Source organism: Euprymna scolopes, chromosome 25 (genome assembly GCF_053919585.1).
Source record: "Euprymna scolopes isolate OS-2025 chromosome 25, ASM5391958v1, whole genome shotgun sequence".
NCBI classification, from domain to species: Eukaryota; Metazoa; Mollusca; class Cephalopoda; order Sepiida; family Sepiolidae; genus Euprymna; species Euprymna scolopes.
The window spans coordinates 93,252,519-93,277,621 of NC_136506.1; the positions used below are offsets into that span (position 1 = coordinate 93,252,519).

At 33.5% G+C, this 25,103-nt stretch overlaps 1 protein-coding gene across 3 annotated transcripts in view; it reads right to left on the reverse strand.

The window, feature by feature from the left end:
- LOC145247513 (organic cation transporter protein-like) overlaps positions 1–25,103 on the reverse strand; it is a 128,699-nt gene that overhangs the window by 31,866 nt on the left and 71,730 nt on the right. For all 3 annotated transcript variants that reach the window (XM_080109329.1, XM_080109328.1, XM_080109327.1), the window contains exon 4: positions 5,603–5,757. In XM_080109329.1, the coding sequence (XP_079965455.1) occupies positions 5,603–5,757 (155 nt within the window). The remainder of the gene's footprint in view (positions 1–5,602; positions 5,758–25,103) is intronic.

Below are 25,103 nucleotides of genomic sequence, written 5' to 3' on the forward strand. Positions count from 1 at the left end.
TAATAAATATTCAATAGAGAATTGTCTCTGGAATAATAGATAGGAAATATATTTAAGCGTATTTTACGACCAGGCAAGACCAGGTGCTCCCCGCTAGTACGGATTAATTTCTATGCGTGATTGTTTGGTGTACTATTTTGCTGAGTAATACACAAGACACAAAGGAAACGCTTACGAATACTGATCCATGTTTTTGAGCACACAACTTATAACATAGTGCTGTTATTAGTCTGTTTATGTCTGTACTTTCCGCTCTATTACGTGTGTGCGTTCAGCCATTTTGTTTCTGCGTGTTACCCGAAAAATTGGCGTATGGCCTTATTCACTCTAGTGCGTGCATGCGTGTGTGTGCTGCTTCACTCTACTGTAACACATTCTGACATGAGCTCGACTCTCCCTTCTGCTCTCTTTTTCTCTCCTTTCAGATTCTTTTTAAATATAACTCGCTGGGCTACCCACCATTGCCCGAGGACAAATGGTGCGGCATATTTCTATTAACATTTTTATCTCTCTACTCGTCTCTATATTTCTTCTTCGTCCCTTTTTCCATTCTCCTCTGGTTTCCTCCCCATCCCTTGCTTTCTCCTCCACGAAGCCCATTCTTATTTCTGGTTATACACGCAGACAACTTGTTTTAATTGACTCCTTGATAACAAAAAATCATTTTTATATTTATATATTATAATTATACGTTATTTTATTGTTATATATCATAATAATAGATACATTTCATAATGTGCTTACTTATACATAGTCATTATATATATATATATATATATATATATATATATATATATATATATATATATATATATATATATATATATAAGATAAGTCACATATAAAGGATCAAGTGAATTTTCCTGTCAAATATTATATTGAGGTAATGCCTTCAGGATGATCCTAGCCAAAAAGGTAAAGCTCAATATTTAAAGAATAGAGCAATATATTAGTTTAATCATTAAAGTTAAATCCCGTAAATCAAAATATATACACATATGTTTAAGTTAAGAATTTAATGTTTGTACACAAGAAATGTATAGAGAAAAATTATGTTTATTTCCTTAATCCATGAATTTTCAATATTGGCTCATCAGAGGAAATGAAATGCAATTAGCAAAATGTTCAGCTATGAATAAAAAATTCGGTTATCTTTCAGATGCAAGGTTCATTGTTTACTTGCGGTTTTAACGATGTAAGATTCCGTTGTACGGAAGACCAAATCGGCCAAAATGTCTATGATGTTTTTATTGGCGCTTTTCTTCGTATTTTTAATAACATTTTTTTGCACCATTTACAAGTTCTTTTTACAAATAATTTTTTTAATACTGTAATAGTAAAATAAAGATACATTTATTAATTATACGGAATAAGTATCTCGTAATGTTTTCACACGAGATTTTTTTCCTGTTGATTTCTCTTCTTTTTTTTTTAATATTAAAATTGATTTAAAGTGATTTTCAAGCCTTTAAAATGACGGAGTCTATAATGAAAACCAAATTACCGTTAAAATTAAAATAATCTTTATTAGAAATTTGTAACAAAATAACAAAATTATAAAACTATTAGATTATAATTAAGAACTTTTAATTAAACAACGTGAACATTTTATAATGAGTGTTTTCATGAAATGTATTTTTAATAATAAAAAAAGTGAACTTTTTTTACTTAAACTTCATAAAAAAACGTATCCAATATAGAATTTTACTAAAATAATTTTACTATTACAGTATTAAAAAAAATATTTGTAAAAAAAAAAAACTTGTAAATGGTGCAAAAAAATGTTATTAAAAAATACGAAGAAAAGCGCCAATAAAAACATCGTAGACGTATATTATCATTTAAACAGTATATCAATTTAAATATTTAAATTCAGTAAATAATTTTAAATATTTAAATTATGGCCGATTTGGTCTTCCGTACAACGGAATCTTACATCGTTACAATCGCAAGTAAACAAGGAACCTTGCATCTGAAAGATAACCAAAAATTCTTTTGCTTTGCAGCACATATATTGAAAATGTTATTTGAATGGTGAATACGAGTCATAGAAAAAAAAAAAGGATTTCATTCAACCTGGGCAGTCCATTATCAGAATGAGTTCAATATTTTCCGGGATATTAATGCCAGGTCGGAGGAGTAGTGATGAAAGGAAAAAATCTGGTATCCGTTATATCAAGAATGTTTGATTGTCCCATACCGTTATTTCGAAGGACATACGGAATGGTCGCCCTCGTCGGTGATATAAAGATCCGTTGGTAGAAGAAATCTCAAATCCTTGGGGGTGCGGAGATAGTGCATCAAATATTGAATCAATGTTCAATTCCATTGCATATATTTCCGTCGATAATGAAACACGTACATGGGTGTGCAAATTTCCAAACCCTTATATGTTGAGTCAAATATATTAGAACCCTTCAACCCACTATAAATGATATTGCATTCGAGAAAAGCAGTAACGTTCTAAAATGTCTTGCGTAGTTCGCAATGGACGGACTTCGTTAACACTGCCCATGAACTTGCTAATTTTAATATTGGAATTTTTAATCGACCTATACTTTTAATCTACTTTTCATCGACTTTATATCTTTTAACTTATCACCTAATGCCGTTTACAGTATATTTTAGTTTTCACTGTTAATTTTATTTTTCGCTCCTTCGCAGTTTTACTTCAACACCTGATGATGATTCGTGAACGAATCGAAAGCGCTCGTGACAACAACCATTACGTACTTTTTATTAATATTTTTGATTTGGATACAGAAAGATTATACGGAAAATCGAAAAAAAAAAAGAATCATAAAGCATATATAATTTGAGGTTGCTATTTTTCATAGGTAGTGTAACCAGTGAAATATAATGAGGTTAATAATACAAAAGTGTTCAATACGGAATTCGAGAAAGTTACATTTTCAATTTGCCTTTACATAAGCAGTAATTTGTTGCTACACAGTCACAAGCATGTTTCGGTCTTCTAGTATTCAGTAACTAGAGACCTCTTCAGGCAACAACACTTATTTTCGAAAGCGAAATTCTTAATGAACCATTAAGAATATATATATATATATATATATATATATATATATATATCATTTTATTTTATCAACAATTCCTTTCTGTTGCAAGTTTAGAATATAATTGTCTATAATACCAACTCAATTATAATCTCAGCTCAATGGATTTTCAAAAGAGTTTTCAGAGCATATATACGTAAATTGAATAAAATCACAACCTACATGAATAGAAATTCACTTATTTTGGCGTTAAACTCTTACAGCTGTTTCGTGAAAGGATGGACAATTACCTCTCGTCCATAGAACTGTAAATCTTCCATCCAGTCACTCCTCAGAGACGCTTACAACTATTCCCAAACGTGTTCACAACGGATTGAAAAACTAGTTGGGAATAGTTGTAAGCGTCTCTGAGGAGTGACTGGATGGAAGATTTACAGTTCTATGGACGAGAGGTAATTGTCCATCCTTTCACGAAACAGCTGTAAGAGCTTAACGCCAAAATAAGTGAATTTCTATTCATGTAGGTTGTGATTTTATTCAATTTACGTATATATATATATATATATATATATATATATATATATATATATATATATATATATATATATATGCATTCATCCGGTGAGAATCGAGATTCGAAAAACTCTGATCCTAAAAATAATTAATCTTTTTTTCTTATAGATAAAAAAACACTTTTATAAGGTCATTTTTTACGTTGCGCCGACCAAGAAATATACTTTTCAGTAAATCAAGAGAGATTTAATTTTCAAAAAATCATTTCTTTAAAAACAAAATTATCGTCATCTGTAGATATAGCTCAGTGGTAGAGTATTTGACTCCAGATCGAATGATCCCCCTGTTCAAGCCCGAGTGTACCTTACAATTTTATTTTATTTTTTCTAATGAATGAGTTCAAGAAGAGGTACTATTTAAAATCGCTGCAAATCATTTTTCGTTTGCATATTTTAAGACTAAACATTAATCAGAAGTGACTTTTCCAGAGCATTCATCGTCAAACCCAAATATCAGCTGACGTAACATTGTAAACAAACACAGACGGAATTTGATGAACGACACCATCATTACTATTATTATTATTTATTCATTTATTTTTATTGTGAATTACTCTACTGGGCAAATTATTTCTCGTAATATATAATATGCAATACAGGATTGATTATATCATAGAACATACGCAATCTGCACAAATTAAAATATTATGCTTAAGCGTATTAAACGCCGGGCGTCCAGCTAGTGTTTCATATGGCTGATATATATATATATATATATATATATATATATATATATATATATATATATATATATATATATATTATTCAATTTTCACCCCAAACAAGGCACAGTGCCACTTTGAAACAGGGGGCTACTATTAGGGACTTAATTAGCGGGGTCATTATGAAGGGAGATGAGTAGAAAGATGTTTGTTAACATTACACTTGAACTTCTGCATATCATTGCAGTTGGGAAAGCAGAATCCCGGAAGGGAGTTCCAAAGACCCGCAGTTCTGGGGAAGAAACTATTGGAGTAAAAGGCTTTCTTGCACCTAGGGATCTCTACTGTAAAGGGATGAGACTTAGTAGCTTGTCGGGTTTGTCGGGGTTAGTTATGTTGTCGAACTTGGGTATCTTTCTGTCGAACTCGGGAATGTGTACGGAATTTTTAACGGAATACAATACCTGGTGTTACTCGGGATAAGAGTGGAACCTATATCCTTTTATCCTTTTCTTTATCTTTTTCCTATCCTTATTTTCCGCCCCTCTCTCTCTCTCTTTCTCTTTCTTTCTCTGCACCCACTATTTAACCTCCGCTCAGTATATTCCTCTCTCTCGACACACACATACATACAAACCGACAACTCTTCTATACATAAATTCTTCGAGGAATAAGTCGGCATAAGGGAAGTAACCCCGTGATAGAAAATCCAAAATTACTTCTGTTTAGTACACAAACTGTTTGAAAGTACGGCCTCTCTGATCAAATCGGTATCAATCTAGGATCTAAGAATTATTTTCTAAATTTTAGATATTATCCATTCTGGGCAACGTTGATAAAACATTCACCAACTTTGTAGGTGTTTGTTTTGTAGTTTTTAGTTTTAGCTGATGATGAAACGATTCACCAGACAATCTCCGGCAGAGCATCGGGAAAGGATGGCATCCCTACTGAGACCTACAAGGCAGTAGGCCCCGACGCCTTGGGGCCTTCCACAATGTCCTGCCCACTATCTGGGAGGAGGAGATGATGCAAGACGACTTCCGTGTTGCCCTGATCATAACCCTCTATAAAAACAAGGGAAGTAAGTCAGATTGTGGGAACTACAGGGGCATTTCAATTGTCGGAGAGGTATTTGCGCGGGTCATCCTAAACAGATTCATCACAGTCTTTGAACAGACACTTTCTGAGGCACAGGCGGCTTCAGGCCTGGCAAGAGCACTGTAGACATGATATTCGATGTGAGACAACTTCAAGAGTTTTAACTGGAAATAAAAACACACATACAACTGCTCTTTATGTACTAGATTATTTATTAGTCAGAATAAAGCAATAATAATAAATCTCAGCTTACCAAATACAACAGAGGGAACGTATGAACCAGCTCCTCCGATGGCTGTTAAGAATCTTAAAATGAGGATCGCTGTGTAGTTCTGTATTTGTGATGATAGGATTCCGGCTGAACCTTGCAACATTAAGGCAGAGATGATAATGGTCTTACGTCCCAATCTGGAAAAAATCGTGAGAATATATCAATTGCTTTAAACCAAATTTAAAATAAAAGAGTTACATTCAAAATTAAGGTTTACAAATTTCAGAATCTAATATCGGTTTAGTATATACCTCATATACAGTGAAAAATTACAAAAAAAAAAAAAAAACACACACACAGACAATAAAGTAAAGTAATCTGCCCCCTTTCTTTCTCTTTATCTGTCTCCTGCTTCCTCTATCTGGTACATAATACATGTGGGCGCATGGCAAAGTATTAACAGCAGCGAAGGAGGGCTGGCTTGTGAAGAGATTAGCAGCAGTAGCCGAAAAACAGTGGATATGCAAATTAGGAAGTGTACGCGAGAAGAAGAAGAAGAAGAAGAAGAAGAAGACGAAGAAGACGAAGAAGACGAAGGAGGAGGAGGAAAAAAAGGAGAGAAAAATACACCAAGTGGTTAGGAGTAGCAAAGTGCAACGTCGAATAAAATGAACCTGTAAAGTCGAGAACGAGAATGGGCCGGCTGTGACCGGAATGCGTTCGGAGGAAAGAGAAATGCGCGCCAGGTTATATGACTTGTGACAGCGAGAGAATTTTTAAGTGGTATCAAGATGGGAGAGAAACTGTAACAAAAACTTTTTTTAAAAGAGAAAAAATGTCGACCCGGATTTTTCTTTCTTTCTTTTGTTTGTTTGTAACTGCAACGTTCCACCTCCATCTCTTTCTCTCTCTTCCTCTCTTTATATCCTCTATCTCACTCTTTCTCTCTCTATCTATCGATCTATCTCTACCTCTCTCTATGTACGGAAGTACACACGTTGACCAAATACGTTGTAACTGTCTATGTTGCAAGGAACATGGGACAAGTAATAACCCGGTCTTTTTTATAACAATGACATTTATTTCCTCATTCTCCTGCCACGCGTGACTCCTTGTTATGGTCGTGACGTCACCCACGTTTCTAACGTGCTCTCTCTTTTTAATAGTCTTTTGCTTTTTTCTCACCATAACGTTATTTTACACACGCCTCGGTATTTGAATGCGCGCGTCCACGCTCTGTTACATATATACCCCTGTCTATCTCTTTATATCTGTATCTATCTATCTATCTATCTATCTATCTATCTATCTATCTATCTATCTCATTCTTGAAAGAGGCTAGATTAACACAAGTACAAAGAAAAAAAAGAGTATATTAAAGTTAGTAAGTCTACCAGATTCTGTCCAAGGTTGTAATATGTAATTTATATTTTATTAATAATATTCAATTACTTACTGTTGCCACGCACGAGCAAAATCTTATAGTAAAACTGAAAAGGGTGGATGCAGCCGAAAGACAGAAAAAAATTAAATATTATTTTTCATTTAATACAATATTATAAGGCTTTACTTGTTTTTCAAAAATGTTCAAATTTAACCTTATGAAACATTGTTTTCAGAAGATGTAACCCTCTCTCTCTTTCTCTCTTTCTTTCTCTCTCTCTCTCTCTTTCTCTCCCTTTCTCTCTCTATTGAATGTATTTAGTTCTCTCCCACTGCAAGAACTGTGACACCAGGGTCGAAAAGTAGAATCGAGATGTCAGCACCACGTCGGCATTCCTCGGTAAGGGCATCCCAGGCGAGTGGCAATAAACTAACCCCTTCTAAAAGAGAGAAGGCAAGACCTCGGAGAATGGATCTAGAATTGCACAGAACTAAACTCCCACGGCAAAATCAACAAGGATCTGAATGGTCTAATCTCTGTTGATTTTGGGGGTTGAGGATAAAAATTCAGAACAAACCACGCGAGACACATCAGATCTGATGTTGATACAACCGTCAACGCGACTAAACCCACAACCCCGATGGTTAGCAACTTCGACAAAACGAGAAAAAAACCGCCCAAACAAACAAATGACAAAATAACAAAGTCGTCCTTGATAAGGCTATATGCCACCGAAAGTCACAGAAAAAAATAATTTTAAAAATTAATTTTAATATATATATATATATATATATATATATATATATATATATATATGTGTGTGTGTGTGTGAGTGTGTGTGTGTGTGTGTGTGTGTGTGTGTGTTATGGCAGTAGAGTTTAGTTTCCTAGAAGTACATCCAATCAAACAACATATGTCTACCAAAAATTGCTCAATGAGTAAACAGAGCAGGTATATAAAATTTATTTATACAAACATTGATGGCTACATATGTGCATACATGTTTCTGTAATCCCCCGTTATTGGGGAGATTACGTCTTCAGGCCACTGTCAGTTTTCTAGGGAAATTCTTGGCCTGAAGACGTAATCTCCCATATATATATATATATATATATATATATATATATATATATATATATATGATGATTGCAACGTCTTGTCAGACGAGTGCCACTCCCTCAGACATTTAAAATCCATGAGCCCAAATACCTGAGGGAGTATCTATACAAAGATGATGTTACAGAGTCTTAGCTTTGTACGACAGCTAAGTCTCTCTCTCGGTTCAAAATGTTGAGATCCAGCAACAAGCAAGAGCAAGATAGCCAGCAACAAATTAAACTGCAGACCAGCTTAATGCGGGTACTGGTCTTCCGCTTTATGGTTTTTAAATCGGAGATTTGCTTCTCCTAGAAAGGTTGCCTTCACCACGGCTTACGGGAGCCCTCTCCACCCCAATACACATATACACACACACACAAATATACACGGTGCTAGTTGGCCGTTGACCCAGAAAAAGAGTTCATTCGCCCTTTGGATATATATATATATATATATATATATATATATATATATATATATATATATATATATATATAGGGTGACCCAAATAAGACGGGCCCCAACTCTAATTAGGCCCCGTTTCCTAGTGTTTTGTCCGAATGAAATGAAACTTTGGTCATAACTAGTTTATTATATTCAAAACATCACATCAAAACCCTAGGGTCTTTGGCCTTTTTTCTCCGTTCTACAGCATATGTTCTAGATGGCCTCCATTTAGCTTTTTTTTTGGGGGGGGGGATCACCCTGTATTTGTATATTTTGGCAGCAAGTCACGTTTGATTGAACACGGCCGAGTTTTTGGAGTGGATTCGGAGAAATTCTTCGAAAGGGCAAATAAATTCATACACTACATTAGTTTAGTTTAGTGTGGTGTTACTATTATTATTGTTTTTAATTATTAAATTGGAAGTTTTAAATTTAGGATAATATATTATTAGTTTGATCTTTTTATTTTGGTCGGTAGGTCTGGTGTATCTTTTAATAAGGTTTGTTATTATTTTTCGTCTATTTTTAGTAACTGGTTTTTATAATATACTTTGATGGTGTCGTTTTTATTAGGGCTAGGGGTTTATGTTTTTATTGTCGAGTGAGTTTAAATAGTTTTATGTGTTTATCAACGATTTTATTGGGAAGGTTATTGTTGGTAGGGTTTGTTTTATGTTAGTTAGTTCTTTGTAAAATATTTGTCGTGTTGATGCTATATTGAATGAGCGGTGTATTAGTGCAAGATATTAAAAGACTCAAACTAAACCTAGAAGAACACTCCGTCCTCAAATTCATTAATTAACAAAACATAAATAATAAAATACCATTTCTCGACGTATTAGTCGATTCAAGCAACTCTACTAAATACATATCTTCAACATACAAAAAACTACCAACAATAACGCAATACTCCTAAATTACCATAGTGAATGCACAGAAAAATATAACAAACTTGAGCCACCGCTGGCAGACCCTAGGTGTGGCAGCAGAACTTGCCGCTGACTTCGAAAATGTGGGGTAGCACGATGTGGCATCACTTGAAAGCATTAAGATAATATAATGTTATAAATTGAATTTAAAAAATATTAATGCTGCAATATTTTAAATTATAAATCTATTATACTTTTTACTAGAATATCTTGTCCTTTTCTTTTACAGGTTAACAACCAGTCCTTTACTTTTCTAAATTTAAGCTTAACCATATTACTTTTCATTCTTGATTTTTCTATTGTAATCCATGATTTTTCCAGGCTTCCAGTAAATTCGCTTGTTCTTTGTTTAATTTCAGTCTTATATTTTTGCTCCCATAAACATAACATACACATATGTAATAACAATGTACGACACTCGTCTGCTTTCAATAAAATCCGCACAATTATCTCCCTTGCATGCTTTCATTCTCTCTGTTTCACTCGTTACTTCTCTTTTCGCGAGAGCGGTGAATTGGTAGAAACAGTAGTCGCTGAAGCGACGTGGTTGTTATGAAAACCATTCATAAAAACGTCGCTCACCTTCTTACGTTTTTTTTTTTACGATTTTAACACCAGTAAATTCATTATAACTTTTGTTTTACTGAACGAAAATTGAATTTTATTTACAATATAGCTGAGAAGGTGATCTATAAACTGTAATAATTGTTTGAAATTTGATCGAAAAATGAGTGAGCGGTGAAGCGTTAAAGCAGTTCTAAATGACTAAAACGGCCACTTGACCATATATTCAAACACGGTAGTGTTTGAATGATATATAGAAATAAATATATAAGGTTCTTATGTTGATATACAAAGATATATATTTTATAGATATACACTGATAAGGTTTATTATATAGACATACATGAATACAGGCCAACATCAAAGTGTAGTATCTGTTCTTCAGAGGCTGCACTTCCATTTTTTGTTCTCTTTCGGTGGAGGATCAATCCTTCACGACTGAGACAATTTTTTATTTTTGTACCTTTTCTCCACGTTAAAAAACGACCCTGGTGTCTAACTCTGTCCCGTAGGGAGGCGTTGTAAATAGGTACATGTATACAGGGTGACCTTAAAAAAAACAGGCCCCAACTCTGATTAGGCCTCGTTTCTTAGTGTTTTGTTCGAATGCAATGAAACTTTGGTCATAACTAGTTTATTATATTCAAAAGATCACATCAAAACCCTAGGATCTTTGGCCTTTTTTCTCCGTTCTACAGCATATGTTCTAGATGGCCTCCATTTAGCTTTTGTTTTTGGGGGAGTCACCCTGTATTATTTATAATGTAAGCATTAGTTGATCACATTGATAATATATACATATAGTTCATTATACATACATATGATTTATTATATTGACATACATATATATGGTTCATTATACTTAGATATAATTTATTATATAGACATAACTGGATATAATTTATTATAAAGACATACCTAGATATAATTTATTATATAGACATACCTAGATATAATTTATTATATAGACATACCTAGATATAATTTATTATATAGATAAACATAGATTGATTGAGATTGTCGGACTGACTTCCTTATCTTGGTTGTTATCGTCACAACGTTTCGGCAAAACAGAGAATCAGCAACTATGTCCCAGCGCCTAGCTGGAGTCCGAACACGGTACCCCCGTAATAATAATAAAGGGTTGGGTTCTCCTAACAAACGGTTCCCCAGTTCGATACAAAACACCTGATGAAGGCCGGATGGCAAAACCGGCCGAAACGTTGTGACGATAACAACCAAGATGAGGACGTCAGTCCGACAATCTCAATCAATGAAAAGACCTCATCTCAAAAATACTAACAATTACTAATAAACATAGATATAATTTATTATATCGATATACATATATATAATTTATTATATAGATATACATATATATAATTTATTATATTGATATGCATATATATAATTTATTATATCGATATACATATATATAATTTATTATATAGATATACATATATATAATTTATTATATATACACATACGCATATAATTTTTATGTAGACATATATGATATATTCTTTAGTTGTGATTTATTATATAAGCATACATAAATATTGTATATTATATCGGCATACATTTATATGATTTATTATATAAAAATTAGTAGGTAGAACTTATTTTATAGACATACGTAGATATAATTACTATATAGATACATAGATATGGTATATTATGAAGATATACATAGACCTTTTTTATAACATCATACGTAAGTATGATTTATTATAACGACGTATATAGATTTTCTTATTATATGTACATAAATAAATATCATTTATTTTAACAACATGCATAGATATACTATATTTTAACAACATATGCTATGTCGTCACGGAATATAACTGGTTGTTAAATGTGGAAATTACAAGAAGACATCGTTTTGGCACCAAATTATTAATTTATTTAAACAGAAAAAATAGTAAAACGTTAAAACAACAGATTATGTGAAATGCTGTGTCAGCCATCTTGAAAAGTCTTCCCCCCTTCTTATCCAGGGGAGATAACTCTTTGCTTTTCGGTTATTTCCCTTTATAACACCTCCCGTTTGTAAATGTGATCCTTTGTAAGAGATTTTATGTGGATCTATTTGTAAGTTTGGCGTTGGCTTACAAATTCCCTGGGTTGTTCTTGTTGGGACTTTGATATGAAACTTACTTTGTTTATTATTTATAACTGGAACACTTTGGGGTAATTAAAATGTGTCCAGTAACACACGTAAAGGGATGACTGCATCATTTGGACGTCGCTCTAAAGGGGATGACTGAGGAAGCTGATTCGCATATATAACCCAAATAGATGATTGTACATCTACGTCATAGACGACATTGCCAGAACGGCGTATTATGCGACCTTGTGTCCATTTTTCTCTACAATTACGGTAGTCCTTAGCCAATAAAGGTTGTTATGGAAGGAATTTACGGGGTTTTGCTCCATGATGGACATTAAACTGGTTTTCCATCATTTTGTTTCTTCTGTAAAATTTAGTTGTTGATGGGTGAATAGTATCAACTGGCAAACATAGTTTCATATTCATAAGTGTTTCAGCAGGAGACTTTCCATTTAGGCAATTTGGATTTGGGGCACCTCTGTAGCTACCAAAATATTTGCATTATCTCTTGAGTAGTTCCTTCCACTTTAAATTTCATAAGTGCTCTCTTGCAAGTGTCCACAAACTGTTCTGCTTGTCCATTTGATTGAGGATGAAAAGATGGCGATAGGTTCTGATTTCTGTTCTGTTTACAGAAGTCCGCGAATTCTGCTGAAGTAAAATCAGTACCGTTATCTGAAACTAATACTTCGTGCACACCCAAGCTGCTGAAGATTTCCTGTAGTTTTCTTATAGTTTTTATTGATGAGATGGTGCTCATCTGAAAGACTTCTGGCCATTTGCTGTAAGAATTAACGAGATAATTTTGTCCATTTATTGGTCCTGCAAATTTCTGGAGTTGGCCATGAATGTAATGTAGTTTATCGGGGAAACATTTGGAGTGACTCCTGACAAGTTCCTCTAATTGTTTGTCCATTCTTGGCCAACATACATAACCGCGGGTCAAGGGTTTCATCCAATTAATTTCTTGATGACCCTGATGAAATTGTCTGAAGATTCTATTTTGAAGATTAGATGGAACAACAACACGTTCAGCAAAAAAAGAAGAATTCCATTAGTGTCAGGCAAAGAAGATCTTCGCTGAAAAAATGGTTGAAGTTGCTGATCAGTGCACTTATTAAACCAGAGTGGAAGTGCAGAACCTTTTGTAGTAGTGGGTCTGCGGCCGTAGCCTCCTGGATCATCTCCGATGTGACCGATAGTGCCAACACTGTGAAAACAAGCCCACAGACAACTTCAGGTTCTACAGATATAGAAGCGATGACACTGTCTTTACAGCTTTTTGATGAGAAGAGATGAGTCTGGATAACGCATCTGCTTGGCCAATTTTGCTGCCTGGTTGGTATTTTATGGAGAAATCATAATCCAACAGCATAGTTGCCCATCTTTGTAAGCGGTTTGCTGTATAAACAGGAATTCCTTTCTTTGAATCAAAAGTACTTGCGTAGATGCGTGTGATGCTGTGATCAGATTAAAATGACGGTCGTATAGCATTTTGTGAAATCTTTTTACAGCATAGATAATCGCTAGAGCCTCTTTCTCAATTTGGTTATATTTTCGTTCAGTGGGTGTCAATGATTTTGATGTATGTGCAATGGCTTTTTCACTTCCATCAGGAAAATATGTGATATTACTGCTCCAACTCCATAGTCTGGAGCATCCGTCACAACAGTAATGTCTAATGGTGGATTATAGTGTGTAAACAATAGGTCTCAGTGAAGAAGTGATTTTATTTTTTAAATGATTCTTTTCATGTACTTGACTAGTTCCATTTAGTATCTTTTTGTAAAAGATGATTAATAGGCCCACGTAATTTGTGCAATTCAGGTAAAAAGGAACCATAATGGCTTACAAGGCACAGATAGGATCGTAGTGTTGAAACATCGCTTGGGGGTGGCGTGTGTTTTATGGCTTGAATCTTATCTGGATCTGGTTTTCGAGCTTTTTTGTCAAATAAAATTCACAAAAGTTTGGAAAAATTTGCATTTGTCAGGTCTTAAGTGGAATCCATATTGATGAATTCGATCCAGCACAGAAGTCAAGTGGCACAGAAGTTCCTCTTGAGATGTGCCTGTAACGATGATGTCATCAATGTAGGCAGAAACTCATGGCAATCCTGTGAGCATTGCATCCATGGTTTGTTGGAATATAGCCGGGGCTGACTTGACCCCAAACGGAAGACGATTGAAACGAAATAATCCCTTGTGGGTGTTGATAGTGAGAAGATTTTTGGAATCTTCTTCAACTTCCATTTGTAAATATGCATCTGCAAGGTCTAGTTTGCAACTCTCTTTTACTCGGAGATTCGTTCATTGCTTCATCTCATGATTTAGGACGCTAAGTATGCTGCCAGTGAGTGTTTACGAGCGTTTTACAAAAACATACTTTTATGTTTTTCGCTCAGTTTTTTTTTGGTGGGGGGTATTCAGTTATAGAACTTGTATAATTTTTATCAACTGCTTCTGCAGTTTTATTAATCGTTTTTCCGTAAGTAAACTGCCGATATTAACCGAGTTTAATGTTTCACGAAAATTATATTTACATTGTGGGGCAGTCGAGGGGCGAAGTGTGTTGTGGCGCGATTAATTAAACTGTAGAAGCACCTGTTAAAAAACAATACAAGTTCTATGATTCAATACCCCGCCCCCAAAAAAGAACGAAAATCATAAAAGTATGTTTTTTGTAAAACGCCAGTAAAAACTTACTGACAGCAATATTAGCATCCTAAATTATGAGATGAAAAAATGAACGAATCTCTAAGTAAAAGAGAGTTGTCTCCCTCAGAACAATGACAAATTGTAAAACAGGGCCATATTTCCGAAATAAAAAATAATTTCGTGCCTATATTGTTCTTTGTAGTTTTTATATTGTATACTAAGTTAGATATATTTGCAATATACATTACTAGCAGAAATATAGTTTCAGAAAGGTGCGGTGCGGTTAGTGATTAGGTTAACCTTGCTTCACTATACAGCAATATACATTACTAGAAGAAAATGCTTTTGAGCACGCCTATTATTCTTAAGATAGAGGGATCTTTGATGTCTATGTATCATTTGCTATCTCGAGCAAAATAATATTTTACCTTCCCTAGGACGGGTATTACACAACACATGTCTGAAATAATTGTAGCTTCCCTAGGACAGGTAATTTACAGCGCGTATATGAAATAATTTTATCTTCCCCAGGACGGGTAATGTACAACACATATTTAAAATAATTTTACCAATCCTTTGGACGGGTAATATAAATACGTATATGAAACAATCTAACGTGCTTTCAACAGGTATTGTACAACAGGTATGAACTAATTTCTCTTCCCATTAAGTCCACCGTAATTTTAAGAAAAATGAAGTCATTATTGTTTATATAACCGGATGTGCTGATTCATCGGTGTGCTTTGAAAAATATTTTATCTAACGTTTGTCCCTGTTGTTGTTGAATGGAGATTGCCTAAGCAGACATTAATGTTATCGTTGTATAAGCAGTCGTACTAATAATTTATTTACTAGCAAGTACATCCAAAAGTTTCCAATAATGTTTGTAAATATGTATCCCTTACTAATTTACATAAGAATTCTATTTAGGGCATTGAGCATTGTTCGGTTACACCAAAAACTTAATGAGAGTTAAATTATATTTTATCACATACTACATGAATTTAGAGTATTGAGTTCGTTTGAATTCAGCATCTACCACTTTCCAAGTGGTTTACTGCATTATTGCACGCACCTGTTACATCTTGAGTATTATGCACTATTTTATATAGCATACTAGTAGTTCAGCCCGGCTTTGTTCGGGCCCATGCACTGTTCAGAACTTTATGTGCATATATATATATATATTAAAAGTTTGAGTCGTGTCCAGGTAACCTATATCTAAAATTTCAAGTGTTTAGACCCAAAATTGGCGGAGGAGTTTGGTAGAGTCTGCAGAGGTAAACTCTTTCAACTTTGACCTCTTGGCAGTCGGTCCTGGATATGACCTTAAACTATATCCAGTGGTGAGGCCCAAGCTTGCGGGCTTTGGGGAGTGTGGAGCCACCCTTTAATCGCCATTGCTCCCAGGTCCACTCTGACCCGGAGTGGTAGTACCTGTTAGGGTCCCAACTATGGGTTAAATAGAAACCGACTTGAAAACAACAAATATTCTATTAAACATTTTTCTTCAAAATCTTTGGATTCGGCATTAAATAACCTGAAAAGGGTTGATATGCCGTAAAACAAAAACAACCAACCAACCAACCTCTTGGCAGCCAAATTTTCGCCCAAAACTGATTAAAAAGCTTGCTGTATGTTTGAATATCTTTATGAAAATGTTCAAATGTTTAGACCAAAAATTGGCTGATAAATTTTTTAGAGACTACAAAGGTCAAATCTTTTGGACTTTAACCCCTTAGCAGTCAAATTTTCGACTGTAAACGAATTAAAAAGCTTGCCCTATGTCTGAATACACTTTATGTAAAATTTCAAATGTTTAGACCAGAAATTGGCTGAGTAATTTGATAGAGACCGCACTGGTCAATTTTTTAAAAACTGGACCCCAATTTTGACCCCTTAACATTTATTGTTTGGGGTTCAAATCAAATAAAAGAGTTTGATTCATATCCAAGTTACTTACATATAAAATTTCAAGTGTTTAGATTAAAAATCGGCGGAGGAGTTTGGTAGAGCTCTGAAATGTCAAATCGTTGAACTTTGACCCCTTGACAGCCAAGATTTCTGTCCGAAAACTGATTAAAAAGATTTTCCCGCAATACTCCTTAGGTCAAATTTGGAGTTTGTAGGCTTAAAATTGACAGAGTAGTTTGGTAGGGAAATGTACACAGACAGACACACGCACAGACAATTTCACTTTTATAGATAAACTAGCATTTCAGCTCAGCGTTGCTCGGGTGTTTGGAGGTGTATATTGAGCAAAAAAAAAAAAAAGCGGTCAATTTTTTAAAAACTTTGACCCCTATTTTAACCCCTTGAAATTTATTGTTTTGGGGTCAAATCAAGTTATTAAGTTAGAGCCATGTCCAAAGAACTTACATCCAAAATTGTCGGAGGGGTTTGGTAGAGTTCTCAAAGTTCAAATCGTTGAACTTTGACCCCTTAACAGCCAAATTTCTGGTCGAAACCCGATCACAAAGATTTTCCTAAATCTCAGTACCCTGTATATCAAATTTCGAGTGGGTAGACTGAAAATTGACAGAGTTATTGCGTAGGGAGATGTACACACACAGACACATACACACAGACACGTTCACTTTTATAGATGTTCTAGCATTTCAGTCCGGCGTTGCCCGGGTGTTTGGATGTGTATGTTGAGCAAAAAAAAAAAAGTAATTGTCTGAATAATTTGGTAGAGGCCGCAGAAGTCAAAATTTTTAAAAACCTTGACTCCTATTATGACCCATGAACATTTATTGTTTTGGGCTCAAATCAAGTTATCAAGTTAGATCCATGTCTAAGGAACCTATATCTAAATTTCATGTGTTTAGACCCAAAATGGTTGGAGGAGTTTGGTAGAGTTCTGAAAGGTCAAATCGTTGAACGTTGACCCCTTAACAGCCAAATTTCCGGCTGAAAACCAACCACAATGATTATCCCTAATCTCAGTACCCTGTATATGAAATTTCGAGTCTGTAGGCTTAAAATTGACAGACTTATTGCGTAGGGAAATGTACACACAGAGACACACACACAGACACGTTCACTTTTATATATATATATAGATAGATATTATTTACTGAGCATTCTACTGCATTAATAATTTATCCAGAATTCATTTTTCAGATTATTGACCAGAGCCATAAATAACAAAGCTTTATTTATTTATTTTTTTTGAAGTGTATTAACGTATTTCTTTTAAAACTTACTTCTTGATCTCTCATTTTCCTCGAAATTATTTGTTTTAAAACAAAATATAATGAATAAAACTCAAACAATTTCAGAAGGGGGGGCAGTGAAAAAACAAATAACTCAAGAGGACTACAGAGAGATTAATTTAAGGAGAACTCCAGAGTATTACTAAAACCAAGTTTCTAACTCCTAACTTCTAGAAGAAAAAAATATTTTTTGAAGTGAGCACTGAGGTCAAGAAGTCGGAGCTGCGGGTAGCGATTGAGCAACACCTGCTTAATTATACGCTCATCAGGCAGTAGGATCCAGAAGGAAAGGTGCGATAGAATCATGCAACATTTGCTTCATTTTCGACTCATCAAGCAGTGAGGTACAGAATAGAGAAATGCGGTTAGTAATTAAGCAATGCATGCTTCAATATTTACTCATCAAACAGAGCCGGTTATGAAAGAAAAATGCGATAAGAATAAGGCAACACTAGCTTCACTCTAAACTCATCAAGCATTTAAGTTGAAAAGGAGAGGTGCGGTTAGAAATTAGGCAATATTTGCTTCTACTATTTAATTAGTTCTGAAGGGGATCTGCGGTTAGGAATAATTCCATACTTGATTCATCTAGACTCATCAAGCAGCGAGTTTCAGAAAGGTGCGGTGCGGTTAATGATTAGGTAAGCCTTGCTTCACTATGAACTTATTAAGCAGTAAGGCCCAGAAGGAGAAGTGTGGCGAGGGATTAAGCATCATTTGTTTCACTAGTAGCTCATGAAACAGTGAGGTCCCAAAGGGGGGAGTGCGGTAAGAATTAAGCAACATTTGCTTCACCATTGAATCATCAAACATTTAGGTCAAGAATGGGAAAGTGCGGTTAACGATTAAGCCACATTTACTTCATTATTGACTCATCAAGTAATGAGTTTCAGAAGGGTGAGGTGCGGTTACGGATAAGCAAGACTTACTTCATTATAGGCCAATCAAACAGAAAGGTCCAGAATGGAAATGCGGTCAGAGATTAAGCAACACTTGTTTCACTATTGATTCATCAGCAATAAGGTTCAGAAGAGGGTAGTGCTGTTAGGAATTAAGCAGCATATGCTTCACTATTTACTCATCAAGCAGTGAGGCCAAGAAGAAAGAAATGCGGTAAGCCATTAAACGACACTTGATTGACAAACTGTACTAGTTATAAAAGATGGATGCAGTTAAGAATAAGACAACACTTGCTTCACTTTTGACTCATCAAACAGTACCGATAATGAAGGGGAGGTGCTGTTAGAAATAAGGCAACGCTTGCTTCACTATAAACTTATAAAGCAGTGAGTTTCTGGAGGAGGGGATGCGGTTAGAATTAAGCAACACTTGCTTTATTATTGACTCATCAATAGGTGAGGTCCTGAAGAGGGAAGTAGCACCTGTTTCACTACTGAATCAGGTTCAGAGGAGGAACTGCGGTTAAAGATTTAGCAAGACTTGCTTCATTATTGCCTCATCAAACAGTGAAATCAAGTCGAGGAAAGTGCGCTAACCGATTAAGCTACATTTCTTTCGCTATTGACGCCTCAAATATCTATTGTATGGGTATACAATAGATGTAGTTTATTAGGCGTACATGTATATGGTTAAGTTATAAAGAAGAGGTGCAGTTAGGAATAAGGTATCACGTACCAAGTTTTTAACCCCTACTCCTATTTCCTTTATTACATATTAAAATATGTCATTACGTAAAGTACTCGCCTCGCCTACATCGTCTTTATTAAGATATTTTAGCCTCATTTAAATATGACGTCAGTACGATAAAATTTTAAACGTTGACAAACCGATTTAGATTGTCAGTATAATATAAAAGGTAGTTGCAGACATACACACAGATGGTCTATTATATAGACATACAATAGGTATGGCATACTATATATAATACCATATATATTATTTATAATGGAGATATACACACATAGTTTATCAGATAGACACACACAGATATTATTTATCATATACACATACATAAATATTATTTGAATATGATTTATTATGCAGGCATATATGCATACGTTTTATTATTTAGACATAAATATATACGTTATATTATGTAGGTATGCATACATATGCTTTATTATATAGACATAAAATAGATATGATTTATTATATAGACATATATACGCATGGTATATTATATAGACATACAATAGATATTTATTATATAGGCATATATATGGCTAATTATAGGGGCATGCAATAGATACGATTTATTATATAGGTATATATGTATATGGTTTATTTTATGGGTATACAAAAGATATGGTTTTTATATAGATATACATATTTATAGTTTAATATATGGGCATGCAGTAGATATGCTTTATTATATAGACATGCACGTATATGATTTATTATATGGGTATACAATATATATTATTTATTATATACACATATATGTATATAGTTTATTATATGGGCATACAATAGATATTATTTATTATATAGACATACATATATATGGTATATTATATAGGCATACAATATATATTATTTGTTATATAGGCATGCATATATATATGGTTTATTATATGGACATACAATAGATGTTATTTAGTTTATAAACATACATGTATATGATTAATTATATGGGCATGCAATATATATTATTTATTATATAGACATACATGTATATGGTTTATTATATGGAATTAAAATAGATGTGGTTTATTATATATGCATACATATATTATGGTCTATTATATGGTCATACAATGGATATGATTTATTATATAAACATATATATATAAGGTTTATTATATTGGCATACAATAGATATTATTAATTACATAGACATACATATGTATGGTTTATTATATAGGCATACAATAGATATTATTTAATACTGCTGTGTCAGAATTACCTACGAATGATCGGGTTTGTATTACTGTACACATAGATTCGAAAAAGTTGTCAAAAACAAATATATAACAAATAAATGTTATCAAAGGCAAGACAAGTTACTTTTCTATCAAACTGGATACATTTTTCGTGTTTTTATTCAATGTAACATATTTATTCAGCTCGAAAAACATACAGTGTTTACCGATGTATTGGAAAATTCAAGATGGCGTCTGATTCTCTCTTTAACACGGAAAGTGTGGGAAAAGGTGTTATAAATAAAAAAACCGGTTAAAATACTGTTAAAAACTCGCTCAATATATGTTACCGTGACATAGGCAGACATATATTCGGCGGGGTTTTAATAGTATTTTGTATAGTTTTTTATTTATAACACCTTTTCCCAAACTTACCGTGTTAAAGACGGTGTGAGACGCCATCTTGAATTTTCCAATACATCGGTAAACACTATGTTTTTCGAGCTGAATAAATATGTTACATTGAATAAAAACACGAAAAATATATCCAGTTAGGTAGAAAAGTAACTTATCGTGCCTTTGATAACATTTATTTGTTATATATTTGTTTTTTGACAACTTTTTCGAATCTATGTGTACAGTAATACAAACCCGAATGATCTTATCTATATACATAATATCGGAAGAAAAGGCATTAACCTGACGGATTCTAGATCTGGACAAACAACAGAGCTTAGACGGACACACTCGCACTCTTGTATGTTTTTGTTAATATATTTTCCTAGTTTATTACTGTGTTTTGTTTTCCTTGTAACCCATTAACTAGGGTGTAACACTGGCGTACGAGAATTCGTTATAAGATTAGTGAATGTGAATTCGACAATCAATGGACACCCACTTTCAATAAGTGCAGTTAATTTGCTAGAAACCTAGCAAACGAAGAACGAGCACACCTATAATATTTGGCGACTAATTGTGAACTCAAGATGTAGTCTAAACACGGCGTTTTCTTTTTCAATTGTGATACTGAGTGAATCTCCACGAAAAACTAATATAGTAACTATACTAACGCAAAAAGAAATCTTTAAAAAAACAACGTAACCAACTTTTCGTATTCACAAAATATACTAACCTCTGGATACCATAGCATCGAGTCGTGATTAAGTCAATATTCACAAAATATTGGGAATATATTGTAAAGGAGATTTCTTTTAAAACACGCAGCAACTAGTGACTCTAAAAATAAAAGAGAAAGAATTTTCGTTTTTTTTTTTTCCTTTTCTGCCCTCTATGTCTACCATAAAAAGTAAATATTCCAGAACAGTTTCGGTTCGAGAACAGCTTTTTATTTACAAAAGAAAAACAAAAACAAAACAACAACAACAACAAAAAGCAACAACTACTTTAGAGGAAAAAGTGTTGTTCCCAAGAGAAGCTAACTTATAAGTACAATGTTTTTTTGTGCCAACTAGTAGAAAACGAATTACCGTTTTCCTGCCTCAGCTGTCTTAAACAGTTAAAACTTGATTAAACTAAGCGCGTTTATTCTAAAGAAAACGTGTACATTCTTTATTTTTTACTAATTATACAAAAATGGATGAACTGCAGGCAGCTATAACAGAATTGGTAAAATTACAACTTCAACAGCAAGTAGAGTAGAATGAAATACAAGAGCGATTACTCGAATCACAGCAACGTACAGAAAAACTATTATTCGATTATCAACAGCATATTGAAGAACGAAAAATTTGTATTCAGGAGTTACTCTCCCAAGTCGCAAAAAAACAATGTGTATGCAGACAATAATATCGCATTTTCACAAGATTCAATATGAAATGCAATTGACAATTTCTGCTATGTACCGAAAGTCATTTGCGGTATGCTAAAGTCCAGTTACTTGTTTAGTATAGATTGCCAACATTAGTCCTATCAGAAAAACGTTCGTTTGCTATTACGCAAATAGGAGACTACTGAGCATAATAAATTTGTGGATGTTATTTTGCCTTGTTAAACTTCTGAGCTATTTTTCGCCAATACGGTGAAACTTCCTACAGAATTTTTCAGCCTGAAAGTCTCTCTATTCCTTCAACGATTGAAATACTTAAAACGACTTATGCGACTGTGATCAATAGACAATACGACAAATTTTAATTATCAGATTTCAGTGCGGATAATTTTAAATGTTTAGTGTTCACACAGAGACTTACATCAGATAGAGATGCAGAAATCAGGTATGTTCTAACAAAATGATAAAATTAAACAAATTTTAACTCTACAAAAATTAACAGAATACTATCAGAAAATAGAAATCATTAAAAAAGACTCTAAATTTATCGAATCTGGCATCTCAAATATAAAAAGTACCCAAACAACCTAAACCACACGCAACAAATAAAACTCACTGATCTGAAAAAGAATTTCTAAAAAGAAAAAGTCCTCCCTATAACCGGTGTAGAGGTCTGCATTGGGTCACTGACGGCTAATATACCTCTAAAAATGTTTGGTATGTAAAAAAATAAAACACAAAAGTATTGAATTAAAGGTTGGATGCGTTTGAAAAAAACCCATTAAAAACCATGAATGAAATTTACGCAAATATGTGTCAATAAAAATTCCTAACAAAGAAATTAAATTACAATTTGATTCAGGCTCAAACCTTAATTTAAATACATGGTAAAAATTGAATAGACCCACAATATTGACATCTAAAAAAAAAAAAACGAAGGCCGTTAATGACACTCAAATTAACATTGAGAGAACATTTCTAACCAACGTTAAATTGCTGGGGAAAAACTAAAATCAAAAGTTTACATACTAAAGAATACAGTAAATTTACTTGGTTCAGACCGGATGTATGAAATCAACTTATGGGACTTACTAATATACACGTTCTGCAGAAAAGCACTCATTCTTATCAGAAACAGAGAATTTGATTTCAAACTTAAACCAGAATTAACGGAAGTGTTCTCGCCTTGTCTAGGGAAATGTACGAAAACGGCTGCGGAACTAAATTTAAAGCAAAATAATCAATCAGTATCCAAAAGAAAACGTAACATGCTATTTGCGTCCCAAGGAAAAAAATCAACCAGGAGCTGGATATACTTGAATGTATCGGTGTTCTATCGAAAATAGAATAGAGTCAGTGGTCTGTTTCCGGCGTCTACGTTTAAAAAGTACAAACTTGGAGATACAGTTTATTCAAACACCTTATAAAAAACGTTTCCTTTTGGGAACTGGAGAAGGTAATACATACATAGGGATCGGCAACATTATCAATATAATCAGGAAGTGGAATTCAAAAACAGAATACATGTGAACCGGATAGGGAAACGTATAACTTACGATCAGGATGATTTGTTGCAAAAAGTAGAGGCTTTTATTAGCGTCACCAAAAAACACCGGTACTACGGTGTTCTTGTAGAATGAAGTGTTCATTAACCTATTACACAGATAAAATTTATTATATAGACGAACAAATATACTATTTATTATATGGACATATATATATATATATATATATATATATATATATATAGTTTATTTTTAACACAGACATTGAGTATCATATAAGCATACATATATATAATTCATTATATAGACATATATAGATATAATTCGTAATACTGAAATACATAAATATAAATTATTATATAGACATACAGAAATATAATTTATTATATAGACATACATAAATGTAATTTATTATATAAACATACATACATATAATTTATTATATAGACATACATACTATAATTTATTATATAGATATACTATAAATAAAATTTATTCTATAGAAATGTACAGATATAATTTATTATAAGATATACATAAATATAATTTATTATACAAATATATCTAAATATAATTTACTAGCATTTTAGCCCGGCTTTGCCCGGGTGTTTTGAGGTGTACGTTTAGCAAAACAAAAAAAAGTCAATTTTTTTTTATTTGACTCCTATTATGACCCCTTAAAATTTATAGTTTCGGGCTCAAATCACTTATTAAGTTAGATCCAGGTTCAAGGAACCTATATCTAAAATTTCAAGTGTCTAGACCCAAAATTGTCGGAGGAGTTTGGTAGAGTTCTTAAAGGTCAAACCGTTGAAATTTGACCCCTTAAAAGCAAAATTCCTGGCTGACACCCGTCACATCGATTTTCCCAAATCTCAGTACCCGGTATTTCAAATTTCGAGTCTATAGACTAAAAATTGACAGAGTTATTGCGTAGGGAAATGTACACAGACAGACAGACAGACAGACAGACACGTTCACTTTTATAGATATATAGATTATATAGACATACATAAAAAT